Source organism: Falco cherrug, chromosome 10 (assembly GCF_023634085.1).
Source record: "Falco cherrug isolate bFalChe1 chromosome 10, bFalChe1.pri, whole genome shotgun sequence".
In the NCBI taxonomy this organism is placed as follows: domain Eukaryota; kingdom Metazoa; phylum Chordata; class Aves; order Falconiformes; family Falconidae; genus Falco; species Falco cherrug.
The window spans coordinates 31,865,229-31,887,241 of NC_073706.1; the positions used below are offsets into that span (position 1 = coordinate 31,865,229).

General features: G+C 39.2%; 1 protein-coding gene across 13 annotated transcripts in view; it reads right to left on the bottom strand.

Annotated features, from left to right (window-relative positions):
* SOX6 (SRY-box transcription factor 6) overlaps nt 1-22,013 on the bottom strand; it is a 375,823-nt gene that overhangs the window by 93,823 nt on the left and 259,987 nt on the right. For 10 of the 13 annotated variants that reach the window (XM_055722486.1, XM_055722487.1, XM_055722488.1 and 7 more), the window contains one exon: nt 8,417-8,540. In XM_055722486.1, coding sequence (XP_055578461.1) covers nt 8,417-8,540 — 124 coding nt within the window. The remainder of the gene's footprint in view (nt 1-8,416; nt 8,541-22,013) is intronic. The other 3 variants (XM_055722490.1, XM_027810471.2, XM_055722479.1) reach the window with 1 other exon arrangement.

Genomic DNA, 22,013 nt, shown 5'->3' on the forward strand with positions numbered 1-22,013 from the left:
AAGCCTAAACATCTGCAAAAACAAAAGGCTTCGCTGGGCACGGACTTGCCATGCTCCCTCGGAACTTTTTTTGTTAGCAGATAGCTGGTAGGCAAACTGGCAAAACATAAATATGATACTCGTGATTTTCATTTTCAAAGCAAATGCTCAAACCACGCATGTAAGCTTGGGCACAAAATGGGCCTTAAGGCCATAGACACACAGGCAAGATACCCCAGGAAACCCCAGTGGACCCCAGAGGAAAAAAACCTGTTGTCACCGCATGTTTCTTAAAACAGGAGAAATGCGTAATAATCCAAGAACTTTCAGCCCTGGTTAATGCAGGGTTTTCTTTTCAGTATCAGGTAGCTCTTTCCTGGGAAAGCTACATCGCTGGTCTAACACAGGTTAAGGTTGTTTCCTGTTTTGCTTTAAGATTCTCTGTCTTTGGACAACTCCTTTCAGGCAGCTATAGAGAAACAGAAAATTAAACCACTTTTTAAAATAGCTCAAAATAGAATTTTATGGTTCTCTAGATCTGGGACCCTACTGAAGTTGATAGATCAGGTAGTTGTTCGGTTACATGAGGATTCAGGCACTAAAATTTCTGTGTTCTGTTCACTGGAAACTGAAAATGGGTGCCTTCTGCACTGAGGGGACAACAAATACTCCAGAAAATAAGAGATACTATTGATCCAAAATAAGCATTGCAGCATCACATCTTATAGCATCTATGGGTGTTCCACATATATGCATCACATAGAGCCATTGGGACTCTTAGTCAATGTAAAGAATGCAGGAAGGCTGAAATAATTTGGTAGTGTAATCTGTAATATAAAAATTAATACAGTGATGGGTAAATTACACAGAAACTATGACTTAATAGAGTATTACTTTGGCTCAAGCTATTTATTTAAAGCCAGTGTTACGTACTATCTGCAGGCCACATTTTAAGAGACTGCTTCTCTGATATTCACAATAATCAGTCCATTTTACATGAACTTTCCCATGCTGAAAGCAGAATGTATCAATGAGGGAAAATACAGAAATCCATAACAATATAATTGGGACATTCCAAGAGTTAGATTTTTTTTGTCAGTCCCTTCAAACAAATAACAATAGCTGAAGTCTTTGCAGACACTGGATTCCTCAGAACTCTTCCTTTTTACCCCCTGAAGTGCTATTGTATTCAGCTCAGTTTAAATGTTCGGTTGTTTCACTTTTAAAATAAATTGTACATGTCTAATCCACAAGGTCTCTTTGCATCATATCCATAATACCTCATCAGGCCATTGAGCACAGTATGTGCTTGTACACAGTCCAGTAACAATTGGATTCTGATTGCATATGGAGCTCTGCTACAATGCATTCACTAACACTATATTGTACTGGTGTCCTATGGAGTAATGTTCAAAATATCTCCTCTTATTTTCCCCCTTCCATGAGGTTGATTTTAGTTTGCAATGATGTTGGGGGTTTTTTCTTTAAAAAAAAAAACCACAAAAACCACCCCATCCTAGACCCTTTTCTTACAGTACTAAAGCTGTCTCTTTATGGTTAAATAATTCTACTCATCTCTTTGGTATTTATATGAAATTATCTGAATAAATAAGATCCTAATCTAAGTTAAATAATGTTTCTTTCAGAAAAATCTTACACGATTTAAAAAAAACCACACTAAGATGTTGAATTAATGATGCTTTAAAGGGCGGGGGGGGGGGGGGTAGAAAACCATCGGAGTTATCAGCATGGACTGCCTTGCAGAACATTTCGGAGGCATTCTTTCTTTAAATATCATGAATTATTCATTCCTGTTCCACACAGCAATCTCTTCTTCCTCCCTCCCCCTCCACATACACTTTTTAAGTTCAATACCAGTTGCTTTATTTGTACTAAAACATTTTCCATGTCAAACATATTTTTAAAAAAATCAAACTCTAAAAGAATTCCCTGCGGCACTCCTTTTTCACAGCTGTCATGCTCCTATGGTTTGAAATAGCCGGATATTTTATACACACGCGCGCGCGCACACATACACACAGTTTTTTGGCTTCACAGTTAATTTAATAGTATCTCTACCACACCCTGTAGTGTTCCCTTGCTCACCTGCTGGCTACAGTTCTTTCCTTTGTTAGGGGAAAAATAATTTTATAGTTATGCCGTTTATTTGTTATTAAAACATAACACCGTCCCTTTTCCCTCTTATTTTAACATATTAACTTACGGTTAAGTCTCGGTATGTTAGCAGTATCTTTGTGCTGAGAACAAAATTAATACTCTCTCAGCTCTGGAGTATTCTGCTGACACCAAGCAGTAAAAGCAGAGCAAAGGTACTTTTTTCTCCTTTGAGGAAACCGAGCATGCAGGGAATGGGCTGGTTTAAATTTTTAATTACAGAAGGTACATATTTCCCCCTCTCATTTTGTCAGTGCAAGAATGGATCAAGAAGCTTTCTCAGTAGCTGTCTTGGCAAGGAATCAGTCAATGTACTGTAGCAATTTTTTTCAAATTTGTTTCTTGATTTGGAATGTTTGCGTGAGGATCCATTCTTTTAAATTTGTACAAAAGACGGCAGAACATGTTCAAACAGGTTTGCGTTAGGTACCTGTATGTGCTGGCCTTTGATAACCAGGAGTGAGAAGAATGCCGGAAGAAGAAAATCTGTCATGTTTTGCAAACTGAACTCTTCAATCTCCTTGCTGTGCTGATTGTCTATTTACATTTGGCTGCTGTTGTTTATATATAAATTGGTGTTTACAAGCCATGGAAAAGTATGCCAGGCTTCTGTTTCATTTGTCAGGTTGAGCAACGTTTCCAAATGAATAAAAGCAGCCAGCAATTGTACTGTGCTATTCTACACAGAAATAATGTAAATGTTTCTTTTTGTCTTGGGTGAAGCAATGAAGCTTAGTGGACTCTATTTATAGGACGTACGGACTTACTTTCCAGATCAAGGCTTTATGAGCTGTGGGGAAAGAGGGATGTCTGGCTCTTGCAAGACCCGGGGGGAAGGTGTTGCTTTATTACCTGCCTTTCCTAAAACACAATGGTAAGGCATAAGCTGACTCTCCTCACCTGACTTGCAAAGCTTTCGCTTTGATGATGGTTTCCCCATTTTGGGATTGTAACTCAAAATCTGTCTCTTCACACACGGATCTCAAACTGCCACTTGCACACTCTCCATGTGTACTCACAGTGTAACAGGAAACAAAGTTGGAAGAGATGTAAGAGCTCACAGATTCCAGGGCATAATGAGTACCTAAGGGTGTTGGTGGGATACAGCGAGGATACAGATGCCCACTCCTGCATAATTCCCATGCAGGACATTCGTTTTGTTTGTGCAGAGGGATCAGGATCGAGGAAGATGTTAACAGAGGCAACTGGCTAAGGCAGTACTACGGAGCATCTTCCCTGTCTGTGACACTGCCTCAGTTCTGCCTCTGTCCTGGGCAGGGTGAGCCGCAGCACTGCCTTACTGCCACCCGCATGTCACAGCAAATTCGGCTGCCCCAACAACAGTCTGTCTGCGGGTAAACAACTTCAGTGCAAAATCCCAGTTGAAAATGTTCAGCTGCCTACTACCACTTCCAGCTCTTACCTCAACATTTAGGAGTGAGGCACATATGGATTGCTACAACAAATCCTGAGGTTACGAATTCCTTGTTCCAACCAGTAAAACCCAACAGGGAACACATGACAGACTTTAACTCAGTCCTGGGGAATTTCCATTAGAAACAAGACTCATGCAGCACCTCTGCCATGCAAAGATACACAGCCAACTCAGTACACAGTTGATTTGATGTACACTTTCTGTTCACACCTGCCAAGAGGAACAGCAGCCTACTGAAAATAGAGTACTAAGCTATGTAAAATTCAAACCACCTTACAGCTTTAGGAAACACTTCTGAAAGGCCTGTTCCAAATGGAAACTGCAATGATGGATATCAGTGAAATCCAGCGGATCTAGGATTATGTTAGTTATGTGGATTCGCTACTGTAATCAAGGACTTTAATTAGTTTGATGACAAATATCTCACAGTATTGCAATGTTCTGAGGTCCAGCCAGATGACAATAAGCCTGACAGTTTTGTTTGTCATGCTTTTCCTGATTTTACTTTCATTGATTTCAGAGGAGTTACTGTTGATTTGCCCCAATGTATTTACAAACAGAACCAAGCCAAAATGTTGGCTCCATTTATCACCATTTTTGTCACCAGCCTAGGAAAGCAGTCTCCATTTCCACATTCCATTGTATTGCCAGCATAGCAAAACCTCTTGTAAATTATTGTTGTGTATAAAGCAGAATGCCCTAGGTAGGCAGACAGGAGTTGTTTCCTAGCCATTCTGATCTTTATATACTTCATGTATGAAATATGAAGAAATACTTTGAAAATACACTGCAGCATAAAACACTAAAACCTCTTTTAAATAGATGTTTACATCTCCATACCTCAATGTCTATTTTCAATAATCTTTTTCAGAGGTGCTTTCCATATCTGGTAAAGAATTGATACAATATAAAATATTTGCAGAACACTATTAAGCAAAAGTGGCCATTCATTTCCAAGTTACATGCACCGCCATTATGCAGCCAGCACAGAGAGCATCCTCCCACTCTCTGCTCAGAGCAAACCCTAGCTCTGTTTGAGCTCTGCTCCCGGTATGGTCTGGCTCCTGCCCGGCTTTACTTTACCTCTTTACCCTGTCATCATACTCCTTCCCCATTCCCTCTTAGCCAAAAAACTTGAAGGAAGTAATACTTTAGGCTACAACATGGAGGAGAGAACTGTCTTCCTCCTTATCCCACTCTCTCTTCTCCTCTTGACCCAGAGCACTAATGGGGACACACTAATCATGTTCAAGGATACTCCAGCCCACTAACTTTTCCTGGACGCGTGTGGTTGGTTAAGTGAAGATAAATTTGCACTGGGAGAGGAGGTATAATGGTACTTATGTTACCCACCAGTTCCAAGTAGTAAGTATAGTGGTCACAGTCAGAAAGCCAGCACAGTTGCTTTGCTGTACTTGGAATGCAAAATAATTATATTAACTGCATAGCATCTCTGGGCAAGTATTAGCTTCCTAACAGCTGCCACTCTCAGCTTCCCACTGGAATAAGTGGCAACCCCCACAACCAGGTACTCTGTGAGGCTCGTCAAGTGCCTGCAGGTCAATAGTCACAACAGTCATTTGAGATGCACAGCGCCCTAAAGTTTTAATTAATCCAGTATACAGTATAAATACAGAAATATGTATAAAAAATTAATTAGGTGGTCTATGCAGCTCTGATTTCTCAATTAGTACTTACCATGCCGGAAAATTATATTACATGACTTTGAGATACATAAGGAAGCATGGGGCTTTGGGGATTTTTTTTCTAATGTAATTATTACTTGTCATCAGCACTTGCTAACTTTGGCCTGTTTCACCTCCTAGAGCTCCAAAATATGGGGGGGGGAGGGTTACAGCCACCTCATGTTATAGATCCTGCCAGGCAGTAGGGAGCCCTGTCTTGTCAGGCTTTCATACAAATCATAGCTGTATATTAGCAGTTCCTCGAGTCTGCTATTCATAACGACTCTGAGCTCAGGGGTTCAGGAGCAACTAAGGTGTGTGCTGGAAGGGCCTCAGAACCTAATAAATTCTCCTCTCTTATATAGGTCCTCCCATTAAGGGCATGTCCTCATGTAGTTTGTTAGACAAATGCCATTTTCTTACTTCAAGGCATCGGTTTTGTGTGTAGATTTGCAACAGTACTCGCTAAGTGCTACCTTGGCATTGAACTAAACAGCCATGACATGGGTTCCCGTTTAGCCTTGAAGATACATCTGCACGTACGTGTGCGTGTAATCACACCTCTGCCTGTACACCGAGGAGGACTCCTTCTCTGGGCTGCACTGTCACTAACACTAGGTAGGCCACTTCCAAGACAGAACTGGCTTATATCTAACCCGTGTTGCAGGCAAAGCAAACTAAGTGACTGTGCACACAATATTTGGCATTCCCTAAACGACACAGTTTCCAAAGTACTCAGCTCCCACAGCTCCTGTTACTGAAATCCCTCTCACTGTGCTTTCTGAATGTCAAGGAAAACCGGCAGTGTCAAAACTCAGGTTTACCCACACCAAACTAGAGCAAAATGAAACAGAAACTAAACAGGCAAGCAAAAAAGAAAACAGTAAGTGTCTGAAGGGTTAATCCATCTCCTATCTTTCCTATGAAGTATGAGCGAGTCTAAACCGATAGTTCTGGAGGTGGAAGTTTCATGTCTCACAAAAGTAGAAGAGTACAGGTAGTAGCAGTCAAGTTCATAAATATTCCTCAGAAATACTTTGAAGAACCCTCTCTATGAAAGAGTGTAGCTTAATCTCCAGTTTCATTAATTCCTTAACTACTGTGCCGAGAGTGCCAAAAATAGGAATTAATCAATACCAAGTGTAGTTATGGCTTTTTTTCCCCATGATGTTTCTCCAACAGAAACTACTAACCTGCACAGCTACCTTTGCCACATATGCTGTAGAATTTAATATATTAAAAATACAAATATTCTCATTTCTTGCAAGCCTCTGGGTATAATCAAATCATTGTGACTTCTGGTCTTTACTAGTATCAGCTGGATATAAACCACTAGCATACTAGCAAACAGCTTAGCTGTGTTCTGAGATATCTATGCCTTGATTTTTGCCTGCACTTTGTTCTTCTAACATTTGTTATAGATCTCCCTTTCTGCATTCTGGCAAGTAAAAAAATGCCCTAAAGCCACATCACCTTCTGCTATGAGGTCAATAAGATCACAGGTAAAGCAGTACAAGGTCGACAAAGTCTTAGGATAGGTACTGTAAGGAACACTTTAGAGTAAGTGCAGAAATCTGTCCGTGTGCAAGAAAGCATGCTGGTACTCTTCATCCTGAGTTGTTATGGTACCAAGTAGCCTACAGTGCCAAAATCAACATGACGTGATTTGACATATTAACTTAATCATTAATAGTCACTATTCAGAAAGCATCTCTGCTTAAAATAGATAAAGCAAGGAAACTAAAGCACATGCTTTCTCTCGCCTCTGAGAAGGAAGGTATTAGCCAGGGTGTCGTAGATAATTTCCACAATGGGCAGCTGTTACGTCTTTGGAGACAAAACATTCTCCACTTTGGTCCCCAACTGTTGTGAGGTGGTGATGTGTGTGAAGAACCATCGCCCCGTGCCACCTAGAGCTAGCTGCCTTTCAGAGCTCCATTAACAGGTTCCTGCATACAGCGTGCCAGTTTGTAAAAGAGCTTCAGGATTTCTAAACTGGAAAGTAAGATAATCACTGGACAAAGACTGTGTGTAAAAAGGAATATCCTCTAAACTAAGGACAGAAGGGAGTGGGACAAATGGAAATGCTGAGATCTTGCTTGCCCTCACTTCATCCAATATGAAGTAAACTTGCTAGAAAAGATTTTAGGTTCAACCTGGCTTTTAATTTAAAAAAAAACCAGCAAAATGCTGTTTTGCTGTTTACATCATCTGTTATGAGGCTTTACTTTGAGTTTGACCCTGATCCTGCAGCAGTCAACAGCAAAACCACCCCTAACATCAGTGGGAGCAGGATCAATGCTTTACTTTATACATTTCATATTTAATGTCAAAAAAAAAAAGGAACCACTATTTATGTTTTGAGTTAATAGTTATCAGGTTAATATGCTAAAGACAGCTTGACAGAGAATACTATCAACGAGCAAAATAAGGTTGCTGCTTCTGGACTGAGGTCACTTACAAAGAATGTACAAATGAAAATAAGGTTGACTTTTATTTACTTAACTATCTTCCTACATTGAATTCCTTTGGCAACGTGTCTTTAAACATTTAAAGCCCTGTTTACAAGGAGGCTCTGAAAGTAGCTTCAAACCATTATATCCCTAATTGAATTCCCCAGGAGTCCTGTAAACTCGGAGGAAAAAAGAATGAAATCATAACATTTGCTAAATCATCTCAAAACATATTTCACTGCAAGGTTATGTGACCTGTTACAAGTCTGAATGATGACTGGGATTGTTGAACTACTGCAACCTTTTATTATTCAGATTAAAATCAAACAAAAGAGTAAGAATTTTGGCACAAAAGACAAGTATAATGAAGATAACAGAATTAATTACAGATACGTAGCTTTTGTATAATGACACAGGGCAGAGCAGATGCAAATTACTAGGCGAGCACACCATTATATTTAGAGCAAATCATTTTGTGGGAAATAAAGGTAAAACCACCATGATGTTCAATAACCAGATTCCACCCACCTCCCTCAAACCAGAAGGTTTTTTTAAGTGGAGTTGCAAAAAGTCCACATTATTTCCAACCAGCTGCACCTGTTGCATATCATCTACATGAGACAAATCACACAAGAAGCTACAGTTAGTATCTTAAAATGTTAAATACCTTCACATCCCTGTCAGCTTACCTGGCTTGTAAGTTATTCCTGGGGGGAAGAGGAATCCCTGCTGGGCTGCAGCAGCCGCTGCCAGCGTCCGCTGGTCGTGTGGAAAAATTGGGATCATGAGCGGAGGCATGTGACCCTGAACCTGCTAAACAGAAGAGAGCCTCTGATCAGAAATAGCACAAATTTGTCTTGACAGGTATTTCTCCAGTACTGATAGTGTTCTTGTGTTCACACAGTCCCACAGAACCTTCGCCTTAATGTAATCCCTGCCAATTTCACATTATCACATCAAAGCCCTCACTAACATTGTTTTCCCTCAGTGTCAAAGGTGTAACAGTCTCAGTCAACTGCATGTTTTCCTACTTCTTCCTAGTTCTCTCTCTCTTTTCTTTTTTTTTTTTTTTTTTTTTAATTTATATTCCCTGTCCTGGCACAAGGTAAAAAGGTACAAAACCTTTCCAACATACCGTAGGTTCTTTAAAAAGAAGAATGATACTTATTTCTATTTATGTTTCACAAGTTTTCTCATCTTTGGTCCCAGACAGCAGAGTGACAAGCATTTTAGAAGTAACCTAATACTGCAGCAGCTACTTTGATGTTCAGATTTTCATGTCCTTAGGGTAATTTTAATTCTGAGGCCTTACAACATTGTATTGTTCATATATATACCAACAACTCAGGTATGTTATTTCAAAATCTCACCACAGTATTAAATAGTCTTCTAGTCTACACCCCAGCTCCTAAGATTTAAGGCTCCAACATCTTGGCTCCCAATTAAACTAACATCCTTTGCCATACATACCTCACTATAACATATAAATTGCTTGTCTGCCTAAGCAGTTTTATAGCTTTATGCACTATCATGTAGCTGGGTAATTATGGCACTGTATTCAGAGACCATTTCAGAATAAAACCTACTATATCAAATTTAATTTGACCTTAATAAATGTATCAAAAAGCACAAACATGCAAAAGCAAAAAATTCTTCACCTTATACAAGCGTTTGTATTCAACATAAAGAAAATGGGAGATGTGATAGACCCATGTCTGTTAAATCCACATGTTAATTTCCTAGTTCCTTAATTTATGCTACACGTGTTTCAGAGACAGGGACTAGGATCACAAAGAGTTTTTATCCATCATTCCTTAACCCCAGAAGTACCCAAGGGTTTGACTGTGATTTTTCTGATTAGTAGTTAAGCAAACATATAATGCTTTATACATCAAAGCTAGTAAATATAGAAAGAAATTGAGGGTTTAGGCAGAAAAAAAAATTTGCCCTCATCCCACCATAAATCAGTGGCATTAAATACTATTAAAAAGCTAAAGTATGCTTCAAGCAATTTTTTTTTTTTCATTTAATTCCTAAAAAACTTTTTTGGTCAAATCCCATATGTTGACCTATGACATTGTTTAAATAGTGCCAAATTTTCTTGTCATATCCCCATTACTTTCACAGCCATTGATGCAGTGCAGAAATGCTACTGTGTGTGTCTATGAGGGTTAATTTACCAACAGCTCTTCTCTTGGGAAAGCTCTAAGATGTAGGTTAATAAAGGTCAAGCAAAAAATAAACACTTTACAGTATTTTTTGAATCCATTTCTCAGGAAAATCAACTTATAATAAAAAGGTCTTTGTGCAATTACTGCTATGGCACTGGGGCGTGAAAGAAACTAGCTTTGAGCAGCTATTTCTCTCATTTTAGCTGAGGTAAGCCTGGCTGGGTGTTTTAGGATCCGAGTTAAACTTGCTTAGATTGGAGTTGATCCCCATGTGCCCAGCACAGGCATTTACCTCTGATAAAACCGTGCTAGTTTTGCTTTGTGGCGTTCCTTCACACTGGCTCTACAGCACTACAAATGAATACCACAGGCTTTGTCTGATGGAAAGAACTATAGGATATATTGGAAGAAATGCAACACAATGCAACTTACAGTCATTTTCAGTAGTTCCCAACTACAGTCTAATCCAATGGGCTCAAAGCTTAAGAAATATCCCTTAAGAAAATCAACCAACACACACAGAAAGTATTTCCATGGGGTTGCAAAGGTATAAGACACGAGCACAATCTCCAAGACACAGAAGAGATCAGAGCAAGTGCTGTGGTTAGAGTGATGCTGCATCCATACCCATAGCAATACCTTACACTGTAGCGCCATAAAAATCATTTGAAACATAAAATAACCAAATCCTACAGTGGTTATCTCCCAGTGCACTCTTGTGGAGTTGGATCCACTCCACCATATCCAAAAAAGATCATTTTTTAAACTCTCAAATAAAAGCAACTCTGCAAGTGTACAGAATTACAGTTCCATGTTCTGGCTACCGGCTATTCTTCCTTGAAGTGCTACTCTGAATGCTGGATCAGGTCCTTAGCCTGTACAGATCAATGTAACTTTTGCTAAAGGTGGCTTACATTTGGGAGTGTAAGTTTGCATATACACTTACACCAACTGAAAAAAGCCCATGCCAAAAGGCAACCATTCCCTCCCATGGATCTTCCCTCTCCCACATATTCAGTACTATTTCTAGGCAAGTGTTGGTTTCACCCAGAATTATTTTATACATAGGTATCAATTTTCAGCACACGTCAACTGAAAAGCACAAATAAGAATTAAAAAGGAAGAGAATGTACAAGTGTCACTGGTCACCAAATTATTAAAGCAATTAAATGAATGCCAAAAAACAGTAGTCACCTTAATTTTTGACAATTTATTTTCCTGAGGTGGTATTACTATTATCATTAGTAGTAGTAGTAGTAGTTGTTGTTGTTGTTGTTATTATTATTATTATTATTTATTATTTATTATTTATTATTATTATTATTTTACTGAGGGGGAGAAATTAGGAGGAGGGGTTGATTGGTGTACTTCATAAAATCGGCTACATGCCCAGAAATTTTAATTGCTGAGATGTTCCTCAGGTCTTTCTGAAAACCAAGACTGTAGCAGATGCCTGAGAAATGCTCTGACTCCGTCTCTCCCCATTCGTAAAACCAGTGCATTGTTGGATCGGCCCTTTCCCCTTTTGTCTCCTCTGTGCTAAGTTGTTGATGATGCCATTTTTTGCCATCTGCCCCAGAGCTTCATTAAAGATACATGAATGGACTAACTGGGCTGCTGTCTTGTGAGGAACAGGTGCTATTGTCTGTCCCCGAAGACTTGCACTAAAGATCTCACTCAGAATACTTGAGAAAGAGCATCTGCAGCAGTCAGTCAGAGAGTAACTTGGCAGAGCCCGTACTATGGGCTAATATGCAAACAGTGACACTCAGGGGGACTCATTTTCTCTTTCATGAAGATTTTTTTTAGGGGGTTTTTTGGGTTTTTTTTTTTGGTGACGGGTAGTAAATGTTTGGGTTTGAACAATTCTGCTAGTCTGTATCTTTAACTGAACTGTACAAAGCCTGGAGGAAACCCAAGTATATTCTTTCCAAAATTCACTTCTGCAGACTCGAGTAAAAACGTCTCTTCTATAAAGCTACCTCGTAAACTTAATCTTTGCTTCTATACAACAAGCTCAGGTTTAACCGTGTTAAACATGAGAAGCCACCAAGATTAGGGAACTCTTAAAAGGTAGTGTACCATTCCTTTAATATCCCATCACAACTCTGATGGCCCTTGGGAACTGATTACAGCACTTCCTTGCCTGAGATCTAAGTCAGGAAGCAACTTTAGAGCAAATCAGCCCTGATTAGTTCAAGAAGCAACTTCCAATTTGATTCTCCCTGAAATAATAAAAGCTGGTGGCCTGTTTGATAAGCTGGGCAAATCTGCAGTGCTTTGTCCCGCAGTCATGTGAATGCTAATCTCAGAAGTTGGCTGGACAATCCTCCTTGTTAAAAAATCATTGATGGTTAGCGTTGTTGCACGGAAAATGGAAGCCAAAGCGGTATGTCATACAAAAATAATGCCTTGGATGAAAATGATCTGCTTCTTTTATGTAAAGGAACACAGCACATTTAGGGACACTAAGGAAGAGCGGGTGTTCTGTCTTTAAAAACCAAAGCTGCCTCTACAGCTAACGTTGAGGCTGGGGAAGTACGGGCATTCAGAGAAAAGGAAGGCAGCACCGCAAGCAAAAAGGCAGCTCACACATTCCTGCTTAGCTGCGAGGATCACAGGTTTCAGGAGCAGAAGTAAATCCCGCCCTATAACGGTGGATTAATTCCTCGCAAACTTTTCAAGATCAGACTTGACAAGTTGCCTTTCTGTTGCACAGTTTACTCCAGTAAAGGGGAAAACTGAGTGCCATCTTTTTGAGAGACAGTAAGCACCAGCTTTCTATTTTATCCCTTCCATAAAGCTTTTTTTTATATTTTTTATTACACCCAGCACTAATATAAAAGTGTGTGATAGGCAAAAATGCCCTAATTGCCCAGAATAATAACAAGACTATTTAAAACCATTGCCCCTCACTTCTTCCACCAATAAATCTCTGGGCCCTGTTCTCATCCTGTAGAAGTGTTGAGATTTGGATCAAACCTAACAGACTGCTCCCACGCATGTTAGCTGAGAAACCGATCTTTGAATTTACCAGACTGACTGTTTTTTTTCTTTAGCACAGGATGCACAGTGCCTTTTGTCCTTGTGATGCTGCAGCCCCTGTGAGAACCTAATTCCTTCACAGGCAGGTTTAAACTTTCCATAGTTTAAACTTAATTTCTATCTAAGATTTTGTTAACTTCTTGAATATTTGGGATAGCCAGACTACAACTTTAACCTGTCTGTGGTCATTAGGCTTTTAATTTCCATAGTAAAAATGTGTTTGAAATTTTCTACTCTCTCAATTAGAAACTACAGCGTAACAGAAGAGTTTCCAGGTAATGGCAGTGTACCAGGTAAGAATGTGCATTTCCAGAACAGTCACAATATCTGTTTACATATCATACATATTGTATAAACTTACACATTACACATAGAACATAATGGCTATAAGTGATAGCTCAACAGGTGACATTTTAGACTGATTCATTTAAAAAATCTTAATGGCCATGAAAGCAGTATTCGTGCCCCCAGGACTACTACTGTAAGTTTTTTAATGCCCTGCATATTATATGTATTTACCTCATCTGCATTTTAAATAGTCTGTATGCAATACCTGGCACTATAATTTTTATACCACCGTTGGAATTTTATTTTTTTCAATAACTAAACTTGGGTTTGACTGTTCTTTCTAAGAGAAGAAATATAAGTTCTGTTAATTTTACTTTTATTTTGATTAGGTTATTTTGGTGACTCCGCAAGAAAGCAAACACCACGTTGCACAAAGAAGCAGGGACTTATTCTATGAAAACTTATAGATGTGAAAATTAGTGGGATGACTTAAATGCTTAAAGGCAGCTCTGTATAAGATTAAGGCAGGCCTGGGCCTAAGTCTCCTCCCAAAATCTGCCAATGTTGTAATGAACTTGTGCCAGGACAAAGCTCTTTTCTGGTCCCCAACGTGATCTGTTTTGAAAAACTGTGGAAGAATTGTGGTGAAAAAATGAGAAGGTGTCTTTGGCCATAATCGAATGGTCCAGCTGTTTTATTAGTGCCGTTCCGATGAAGCAAAGGGCCTGCATGGCTGGGTTCACTGGCCAGTTCTGTCATAAAGGGTCTGGTGACTCTGCGAGCACTGGCTGGGCCTTTTGTTCTGAGCTCAGAAATGGAACTGATAAACCCTGAAGGCTTCAAATTAATGCGCCATCAATGCCTTACATCCTTTAATGTAAAGACAATAGGTGAGAGTGGACCCAAGCACTTTAAGTGAGAAATCCCCTCTAGCTAAATAATGCCAGGGGAGCAACTGTGATTCCGCATGAGGAGGAACGGCGACTGAAGGAAGGTGGGCTCCAACACACCAAAGTGATCACGCAGGCACTGCATTGTAGCTAAGACACCAAAAATTGCATTGACATAGCTCCCACATTGGAAATTATTCAGACTACTTTCTGCTCCCGTTAGCAATATAGAATCACTGGAGCTCTATCTATATAGGGAGGTATATTACGTTCTAATTTATCTGCCATCTAATTATCTACAGTCTAATTGAAAAATATTTCCTCTCACTGAAAGTACATGAGCCACAAAGAAAATGTCTGCCAATGAGATCCCAGGGGAAGTGTTGGCAAATAAACTGCAAAAAAGATACCATAGACTTGCAAAGTGAGAACATTTCATATGGGAAATACTATGAAAAATATGTAGCCCACTACTGAATTTGTAAAGGGATCGTAACTGCTATTTTCTTGCTTTTCCCTATCATTTTTTCCATTTGTCCAATGCTTCAGCACGATTTGGTGATTTAAGACTACTGCAGCGGCCACAACATTAATGTGAAAATTGCAGCCATGATCACAGAGCGAGACAGAGAATCCTTATTTTCTATTTTTTCTTCCTCACTACTTGGAAACTTTAAATGAACTAAACCTAAATTTCATCTACTTGGGAAATAAAGAAGGGAGCAACAGAAAAACACTACCAACCACACTGAAAACAGAACAGTTTTAAACACTAGCTCTCATTTCATTTCCATTAGCTTCTCATTGTATTGCCCTGTTTTTATGTAGCTCCTTGACTACCTGGAAATACAGAATTCAAGTAAAGATGATCTCATGAAGTTAAGAGTATGATAAATGGTAATTAAATCTATTTAAATTGTCTGTATTTTAAGAAACTCTCACTAGGAGGGATGGAGAACATCTCTGCTATAGAGAAATAAATAAAACATGTTATGCAAAAGTGAATTTATAGTTCATTTGGAATTAGAGATCTACCACCTTTTCAATCCATACAAATGCATAATCTTGTCAATTAAATATTATTGTTAAGGTCTAGTAGTATGTTAAAATCACTTTAAAGTGCAACTAAGGAAAATTCATGTGTGTTTATTACTCCTTAAGGGTCTATTAGTGGGTATTTTATTCAGATTTGTGTTGTAAAATCTGCATAAACTCAGCATATTGTTATACCCATGTGTGCATTTGTTTGGTTAAAGCATAACAGCAAATCTCTATTTCTGCAACTTCTGGAAAAGTCAAGAGAACTAAAACAGTCCTGATTTTAATCAGATACAGACAGTTCTCTCTACAGAAGTGAAGAGTTGACTATTATGCAAATTGTCACAGTTAGTGGTCACCAAGCCACCACAGAAGACTGAGCAAGTCAATTATTTCAGATATTTCCAAAGACTAGTGAAGATGTATGTTTCTCATTTGCACCTTGTCTTATTCATGCCAAAATAAGAAAAATATTGCAGCCTAATGATACTTGTTGATATTTTATATATGGAAGCTCCATTAGTTCAGCTCAAATCTAAATATAAATTATGTCAGAAATTCTTCCTTATTAGCTTATGTTTTTATGGTGATATCAAAATGTGCAAGATTTTTGGAGTACATTGAAATTTCCTGTTGACGGAAAAGTTTAGAAGAAGAGATGCTTTAACATTTGCATTTCATATTGGTGCTTTCAAGCAGAGTTTTCCCCCCACACCCTTTCAAGACAGAGTTCTTTTTTAAATAGTAGCCGTCACTGATTATTAACATGAAACTAATTACAATGTACAGTATAAAATAGCATCCAACGCCGCAACACTGATGGCTGCTAAAGGCAAGATTGTTTTCAATTTAAAGAACAGCTCCAGCAGAAGTGGGAACGAAAACAGAAACGTCTTTCAAAGCCTTTGATCAAAACTCCTTCTGCCCTATAGAGGTAAAAAAGGTACAAAAAAAGAGCAGGTTGGGGGGGCTCTATTATATTAAACGAACACAGAATATATATGAAATCCAGGGGGTCACTGATGCTAACATCTCTGCCATTTACTTCACTACAGGAAGAATTTCTTGCTGATCAGCATATTTTTTTTTAAAGCCTTCTGTATTTTCACTGATGGAAGATTTGTAACTATACTGTACTGTAACTATAAGCAGTTGGCGCTTTTGAATACTCTGCAATTATTAGTTAATTCAGGCTCAAAGACCCATTCAGAGGACACTATTACGGCTACAGTTTACACAGGTAAACGCTCAAAGAGGCCTTGATTTCTTTTTCAGTTGCAGAAGCGACAATGCATAGCGGATAGAAACCAATTCCGTTGTAATCCGCTGCTTGTAACATTTACACCTTGCTGTACCGTTGTATAAAGAGCTACTCAAGCTGCAGAGCTATGGCTAATGAGGGACACCCTCTGCTGAAAAATCAGAATTATTTTTCATTCATGCTGAAAAATCAGCTTTTGAGCAGGCACGTGCCAGCGCCACACAGCTCAGCCCTCCAACGCTTGGATGCCGGCAGGACACAAGGGTGGAGGTGAGTCACAGGTGCGAATAAGGAGACACCTTTCCCATCCCACCCAGTCCCATGGCTGAGTTCTTCAGGTGTTCACTCCTCTGTGAATTTGCTTTTCTTTATCACAGAGACAAGTGTCGATGTTTTTTCCTCAAGCCTAAATGGATAATATTCAAGAGACTGGGTCAGAGGAGATATTCACATCTAGTGGGAATATTTTTGTTTCTGTATGATTTTGAAAGCAATCGAATGCAGAAGAGTAACCTAGATAACTTCCAGAAATCACAGTACTCTTGTGGAGTGTCTGGATCGAAACACAAAGGCTTATCAAAGGCAGTTACATAGAGAACTAGTTTAATGCACAAAACTCCTGTGTCTAGAGATCAAAGTCAAACCAGAACACCGATTGCATGCAAAAATTATTTTGTTCCATCTCTTCCTAGGGTTCCTCAGATTTTCACATGACCTGACCATCTTTACTCAGAAAAGGCTCTAAGAAAGCCATGTGTTTGCACAGTATGACTGAGGTGATGGCCACCGCTAGGTGTACAGGAATTATTGCAGATTTGGGAGTTTCTGAACTTCCAGCAACATACACACAGCCTGCTTTCTTCTACGCCAGCCGTGCCTGGCTCAAATCAGTTACATTGGCTCCTCAACTCTCCACAGCATTTATGATTCATCTACAAAAACATTTTGAAAGAACATAATCATTAAAAAGGTAAAATAAGGAAGAAAACGAGGAAACTCGTATTTAAAATTAGCATTAGGTATTTCCTGTGCAACTTTGGGTGTTAAAACCCCAGCAACAGCTACACTTCAGACAGAAATCCGCGCTGCTGTGGCTGCCTTTGCTGCAGAGGATTCTGATATTCTGGAAGGAATGCCAGTCCTCCCGGTTTCTGGCTTTCCCCGGTTTGTCAGGACTCCAGCGTTACATAAAGCGCACTTTCGGCTTGCGAACAGATCCTTGCCATGAATCCTATGATCACACTCACGTTAGAGTGACGCTGCTTTCAAAGTTGGGCTCGACGGTCGGTGGGAGTCAACAGCACAGAGCCGAGCAGCAGGTCCCTTCCCCTCTGCCCGCCGACCCTGCGCCAAGGGCTGGCTCCGACCCCAGCGCGCCGAGCTGCGGGGATGAAATGCACGGGCAAATCTACATGGAATGAGGGGGCCGTAACAATGACCCTTTGTCCAGCTGTGGCTGCTCCCCCCTCTGCAGCCAGGCCTTATCTGCTCAGGAAATGCCTGCTTTAACTGACAGGTAGGAGATTAAATCTACAGCTGCCGAAACACAATCTCCGCTCTGTTAGATAGGCTTTCATTGTAAAGCACTACAAACACATAATTTGTTTATGTTGTACCAGCAATCTTTGACAAAGCAGACTGTCTAGCTGAGACAAATGTGGTTAAAACCATTTATTGTATTATTTCTGCTACACAGAACAAGCTCTTAAAATGTAGAAACTAGACAAGGCACAAAGCTCTAGCTGTCTAAAGAAATCAAGAATAGATGACTTCTTGTTACACTAGCCCCCTTTACGCAGCGTAGCATGCTCCCTCCTGGAAAACATCCACTGTGATTTCTTTCTTTTCTTTTTCTCTCTCCCCCCTACCCCTTTCTATTTTAGAGTGGGTAGTTCAATGATGTTTATGTTTCCAGGTTTTAAAGTTTCTTTTGTTTTCTTTAGCATCAATAGACATAAAATAACTAAGTCAGTCAAAGGATGCCTTCGGATTTAAGAAACAAGCGAATATTTTTGAAAGACTACATCTCAGGGAAGGAATAATTTTCCAGACACACTGTCTGGTCTTCCTGACTTAATGCACGCTCAAACAGAAGTTTTGCCTGACTAATGAATGCCGGACTGACGCCCCCCACCCCCCTTCTCTCTCTGTTTTTTAATCATCAATCACATATTTCTCAAAACATTACTTCATTTTTGTTACACCTTCTGCCTTATTTTAAAATAATATTGCTGGCTGTTTATTTCAAATGAAAGGCATAGGGAACTGATGAATTAAGTGTTTATAAATCTGAGTTTTCAGATTGAAAACAACCTTTTCCATAATGCAAAGGCTTTATAAGAAAAACCTGTCTTTTAGCCTTAGTTTCTCCTGGCCATATATTACTCCTAGTAAACCCTCCCGCAAGAACTAAATGGGTACTATACATCGAAAATGAGAAGGGCAATGTTTGTCTTGCAGGAGGAGTCTCAGAAACCCCACTCAGTGGAGCAGGACATCCTCTTGAGCACAGAGCGTGGCCCATACCAATCTCTGCTTTCTATATTTAAGACACTGTTCTCCGGCTGATCTGCATATGCAGCTCCAATTAATGTTACTGGGAGTTGTGTGCACACACAGATGTGCTTAGCGACTGGCATATTAAAACATCCCTTCACTCTGATGAAATTTAATAAATTAGTTTTCCCAGCGTTATTACTAAAGATGCTCAATAAGGAAGATCTTGTAAATCACGGAATTGTTGCTCTAATGGTTAACCATAATTAAAAGGAAAAGAAATAGGAAAAGTTGTCAACATCTTAATGTTTTATCATTCACATGACTTCTATGATCCTCTTGACTCTCCCGGGGCATTCTCTTACATACTCTTTTGCAGCATGTTGGATTCTGTATTATTTTATTTAACCTTAATCACAGCATTCATCTCTGGATTTGAGAGGAAACTGTACGGAGCTACCATATAAACTGCCACTCAGAACATTCAGTTTGGCATAAAATTAAAAAAGTATGCAACAAACTGGCTGAATCCATAGGGAATCCCTCAAACAGCATGGATAATGAGGGGAATCCATAACAGACATAAACAAATCCAGAAAGATGTCTGGGGCCAACATCATTATGTAAGATATATGCCCAAGATGTATGGACATACGTTTGAATGTTCAAACTCAGCCTGTATTAGATTGATTGAATCTCAGCATGGGGTTCAGTTAATAAACAAACCTTGCCTATGGAAAATATTTGGGGCTGAAATCATGTACTATAACCAGGCACCTACGACATGTGGCACTAAGATGCTCTCCTATCTCAAAGCTTTGTTAAAACAGGATGGTAAAGAAAATTAGAAATCCATACTGTCAGAGGAACAGATACAATTTTCAGGTTAAGTGGCACCACTCTAAAGACAGTTGTTATCCACAGACTGTATTTCAGTCTATGCACCAGGGGCATATGAATAGCATTCACATTAAAAATTAGAGACCAGTTTGAATCTTTGGGCTTTGATTCACACTTCCCATGTTTTTTAAATATGTTACCCATATTCTCATAAAGGATACAACAATAATGCTAGCAAATCTTTTTGGTGATTATTAATTTCACTGTAGAATAGCTTTTTTGCTATGCTTGGCTTGTTAAAAAAATGCATTTTGCTCACCTCAGGGTACACCATTAGCCTGCATATTTGCTCTTTTCCTTTTTTCCAGGTTTTGTTTAAAAATTCTTCTTAAACCTGTATATTAATCACTGCTCAGAGGGTGAAAGAATTTGCAGGAGCAGCTGAAGTGCTACTTTTTTCCAAAGAAGGAACTAGTTAGTGCTGGCACTTTTTACATACATTGGAATAGGAATGAAAGAAACATAAAGAAAGGGGGGAAAAAATTAAGAGTAAGGATGAGGGCTGACTTGGTGGCACAATCAGAGTCTAACACATCAGTCTAACATATTAAAATCTTGCAAAACCGTGAGCCAAAATGAAATGTCCTAGTGACAGACAGATCCAGAAAGCAAGTTACCCTTATCGTAATTTTGGTCATCTGGTCAGGTAGTAAGAAAAAAAAAGAAGGACCTCTGCAAAAATGCCTATCCAAATAGACTTCCAGAATCAGGGGAGAAAACAAAGAACTGCTTTCGATAGCTCTGTGCAAAGCCTCACAGCTGTGTTTACCTGTAAGCCACTGTGCTCCCCTCTGAAGCTCTATTTTAGGGTTCAACTGTATAGGGAACAACTGCACAGTATAGCAGTACATGCATTTGTAGCACCTTTGTTCTTCTGCACTACGTCCCCACATGGACAACACTTAAGTACGCTGAGTATGCCTTTGTGGAAATTCATTTAGTCGCTAGGAGTTTAAAGAGTATGTGCTATGGAAGTTGGTCTGTAGTACGTGCCACTATAAAGTCACACATCTTAACAAGCAGAAACTTTCCTATTAGACATTTTCTTAAAGAGAAAGTGAATGTCTCTCTCTCTCTCTCTAAGAATATGTAAGTGTATAGACATGCTTATATCTTTTATAAAGAGAAAACCATATCCTACATACATACACACATGTACATATATAATGTACAGATCTGTGTATGTATATGTAGAACACAATTATACATGTATACATATGTTTTGTATAAATATTTTTAAATATACACACATATATATATACACACGCACAGAAATGTATATATACGTAGAGTATGCTTTCCTCTCATTTTCCAAATCTCTTACCTGGGATTTTAGTGTTCTTAGACCCATCTGGCTATGCAACTTGCTTGCTGCACTCCTGGATAGTCACTAACTGAATTACTTTCTTGGACACACAAAACCTCGGTTTCTTAAATGCTTACTCTGGGAAGACACCCTCTATCTCTGTAAAGACATGCTTTGAGCATGACACATTCAACAGGTTTGCTGCTGGGTGAAGAAGTCAGCAAGCCAGCTGGGCTAATCATAGTGGTAGACAACTTGAGTAACAAAAAAAAGTCATTCGGAAATCCCTCTATCACTCACATCTATCCTTGATGGATTTCTTTCTGTCTCATCTACTTATCAAATCATTCTTTTCTCCTTCACTTAATCTTTTCTCTTTTCACCTTCAGTCTCCTTGCAAAACTCCCAGCACTCACTCTCACTCCATCCCTTTTGGAGGGTATTTTCTGTGCACACAAGGTACCTATCTGGCAGTAAATCCTCGTTTCTAGACCACTATTATCAAGAAAGTAATGCCCAAAAGTTGTCAATAAACTTCCTGCATGAGGAAGGAGACCATAGTGAAGTACATTTATTTGGTTTTCTTGACTTTAGGAAGGCTGTTGTCACAAATACAAGAAAAGCTTAGACATAAAAGTAGCATTGCATCAAGGAAACAAGGACACCCAAACCCATTCATTTTTTAAGATATTAAAATCATGCTTTCCTAAAGCCCTCCTAACACACACAAGGGTCTTCAGAGTAAACAGTGCTCCTCCCCAAACTCCTGTCTTGTTAGCACATGCTTGTCTGCTCTGCCTTTTCAGGCAAACAAGAGTTTTCAGGATGTAATTTTCCATTTGTGTGTAGATGCAGTTGTTCAAAATAAATTTTAGGTGGTTTTTTTTTTTT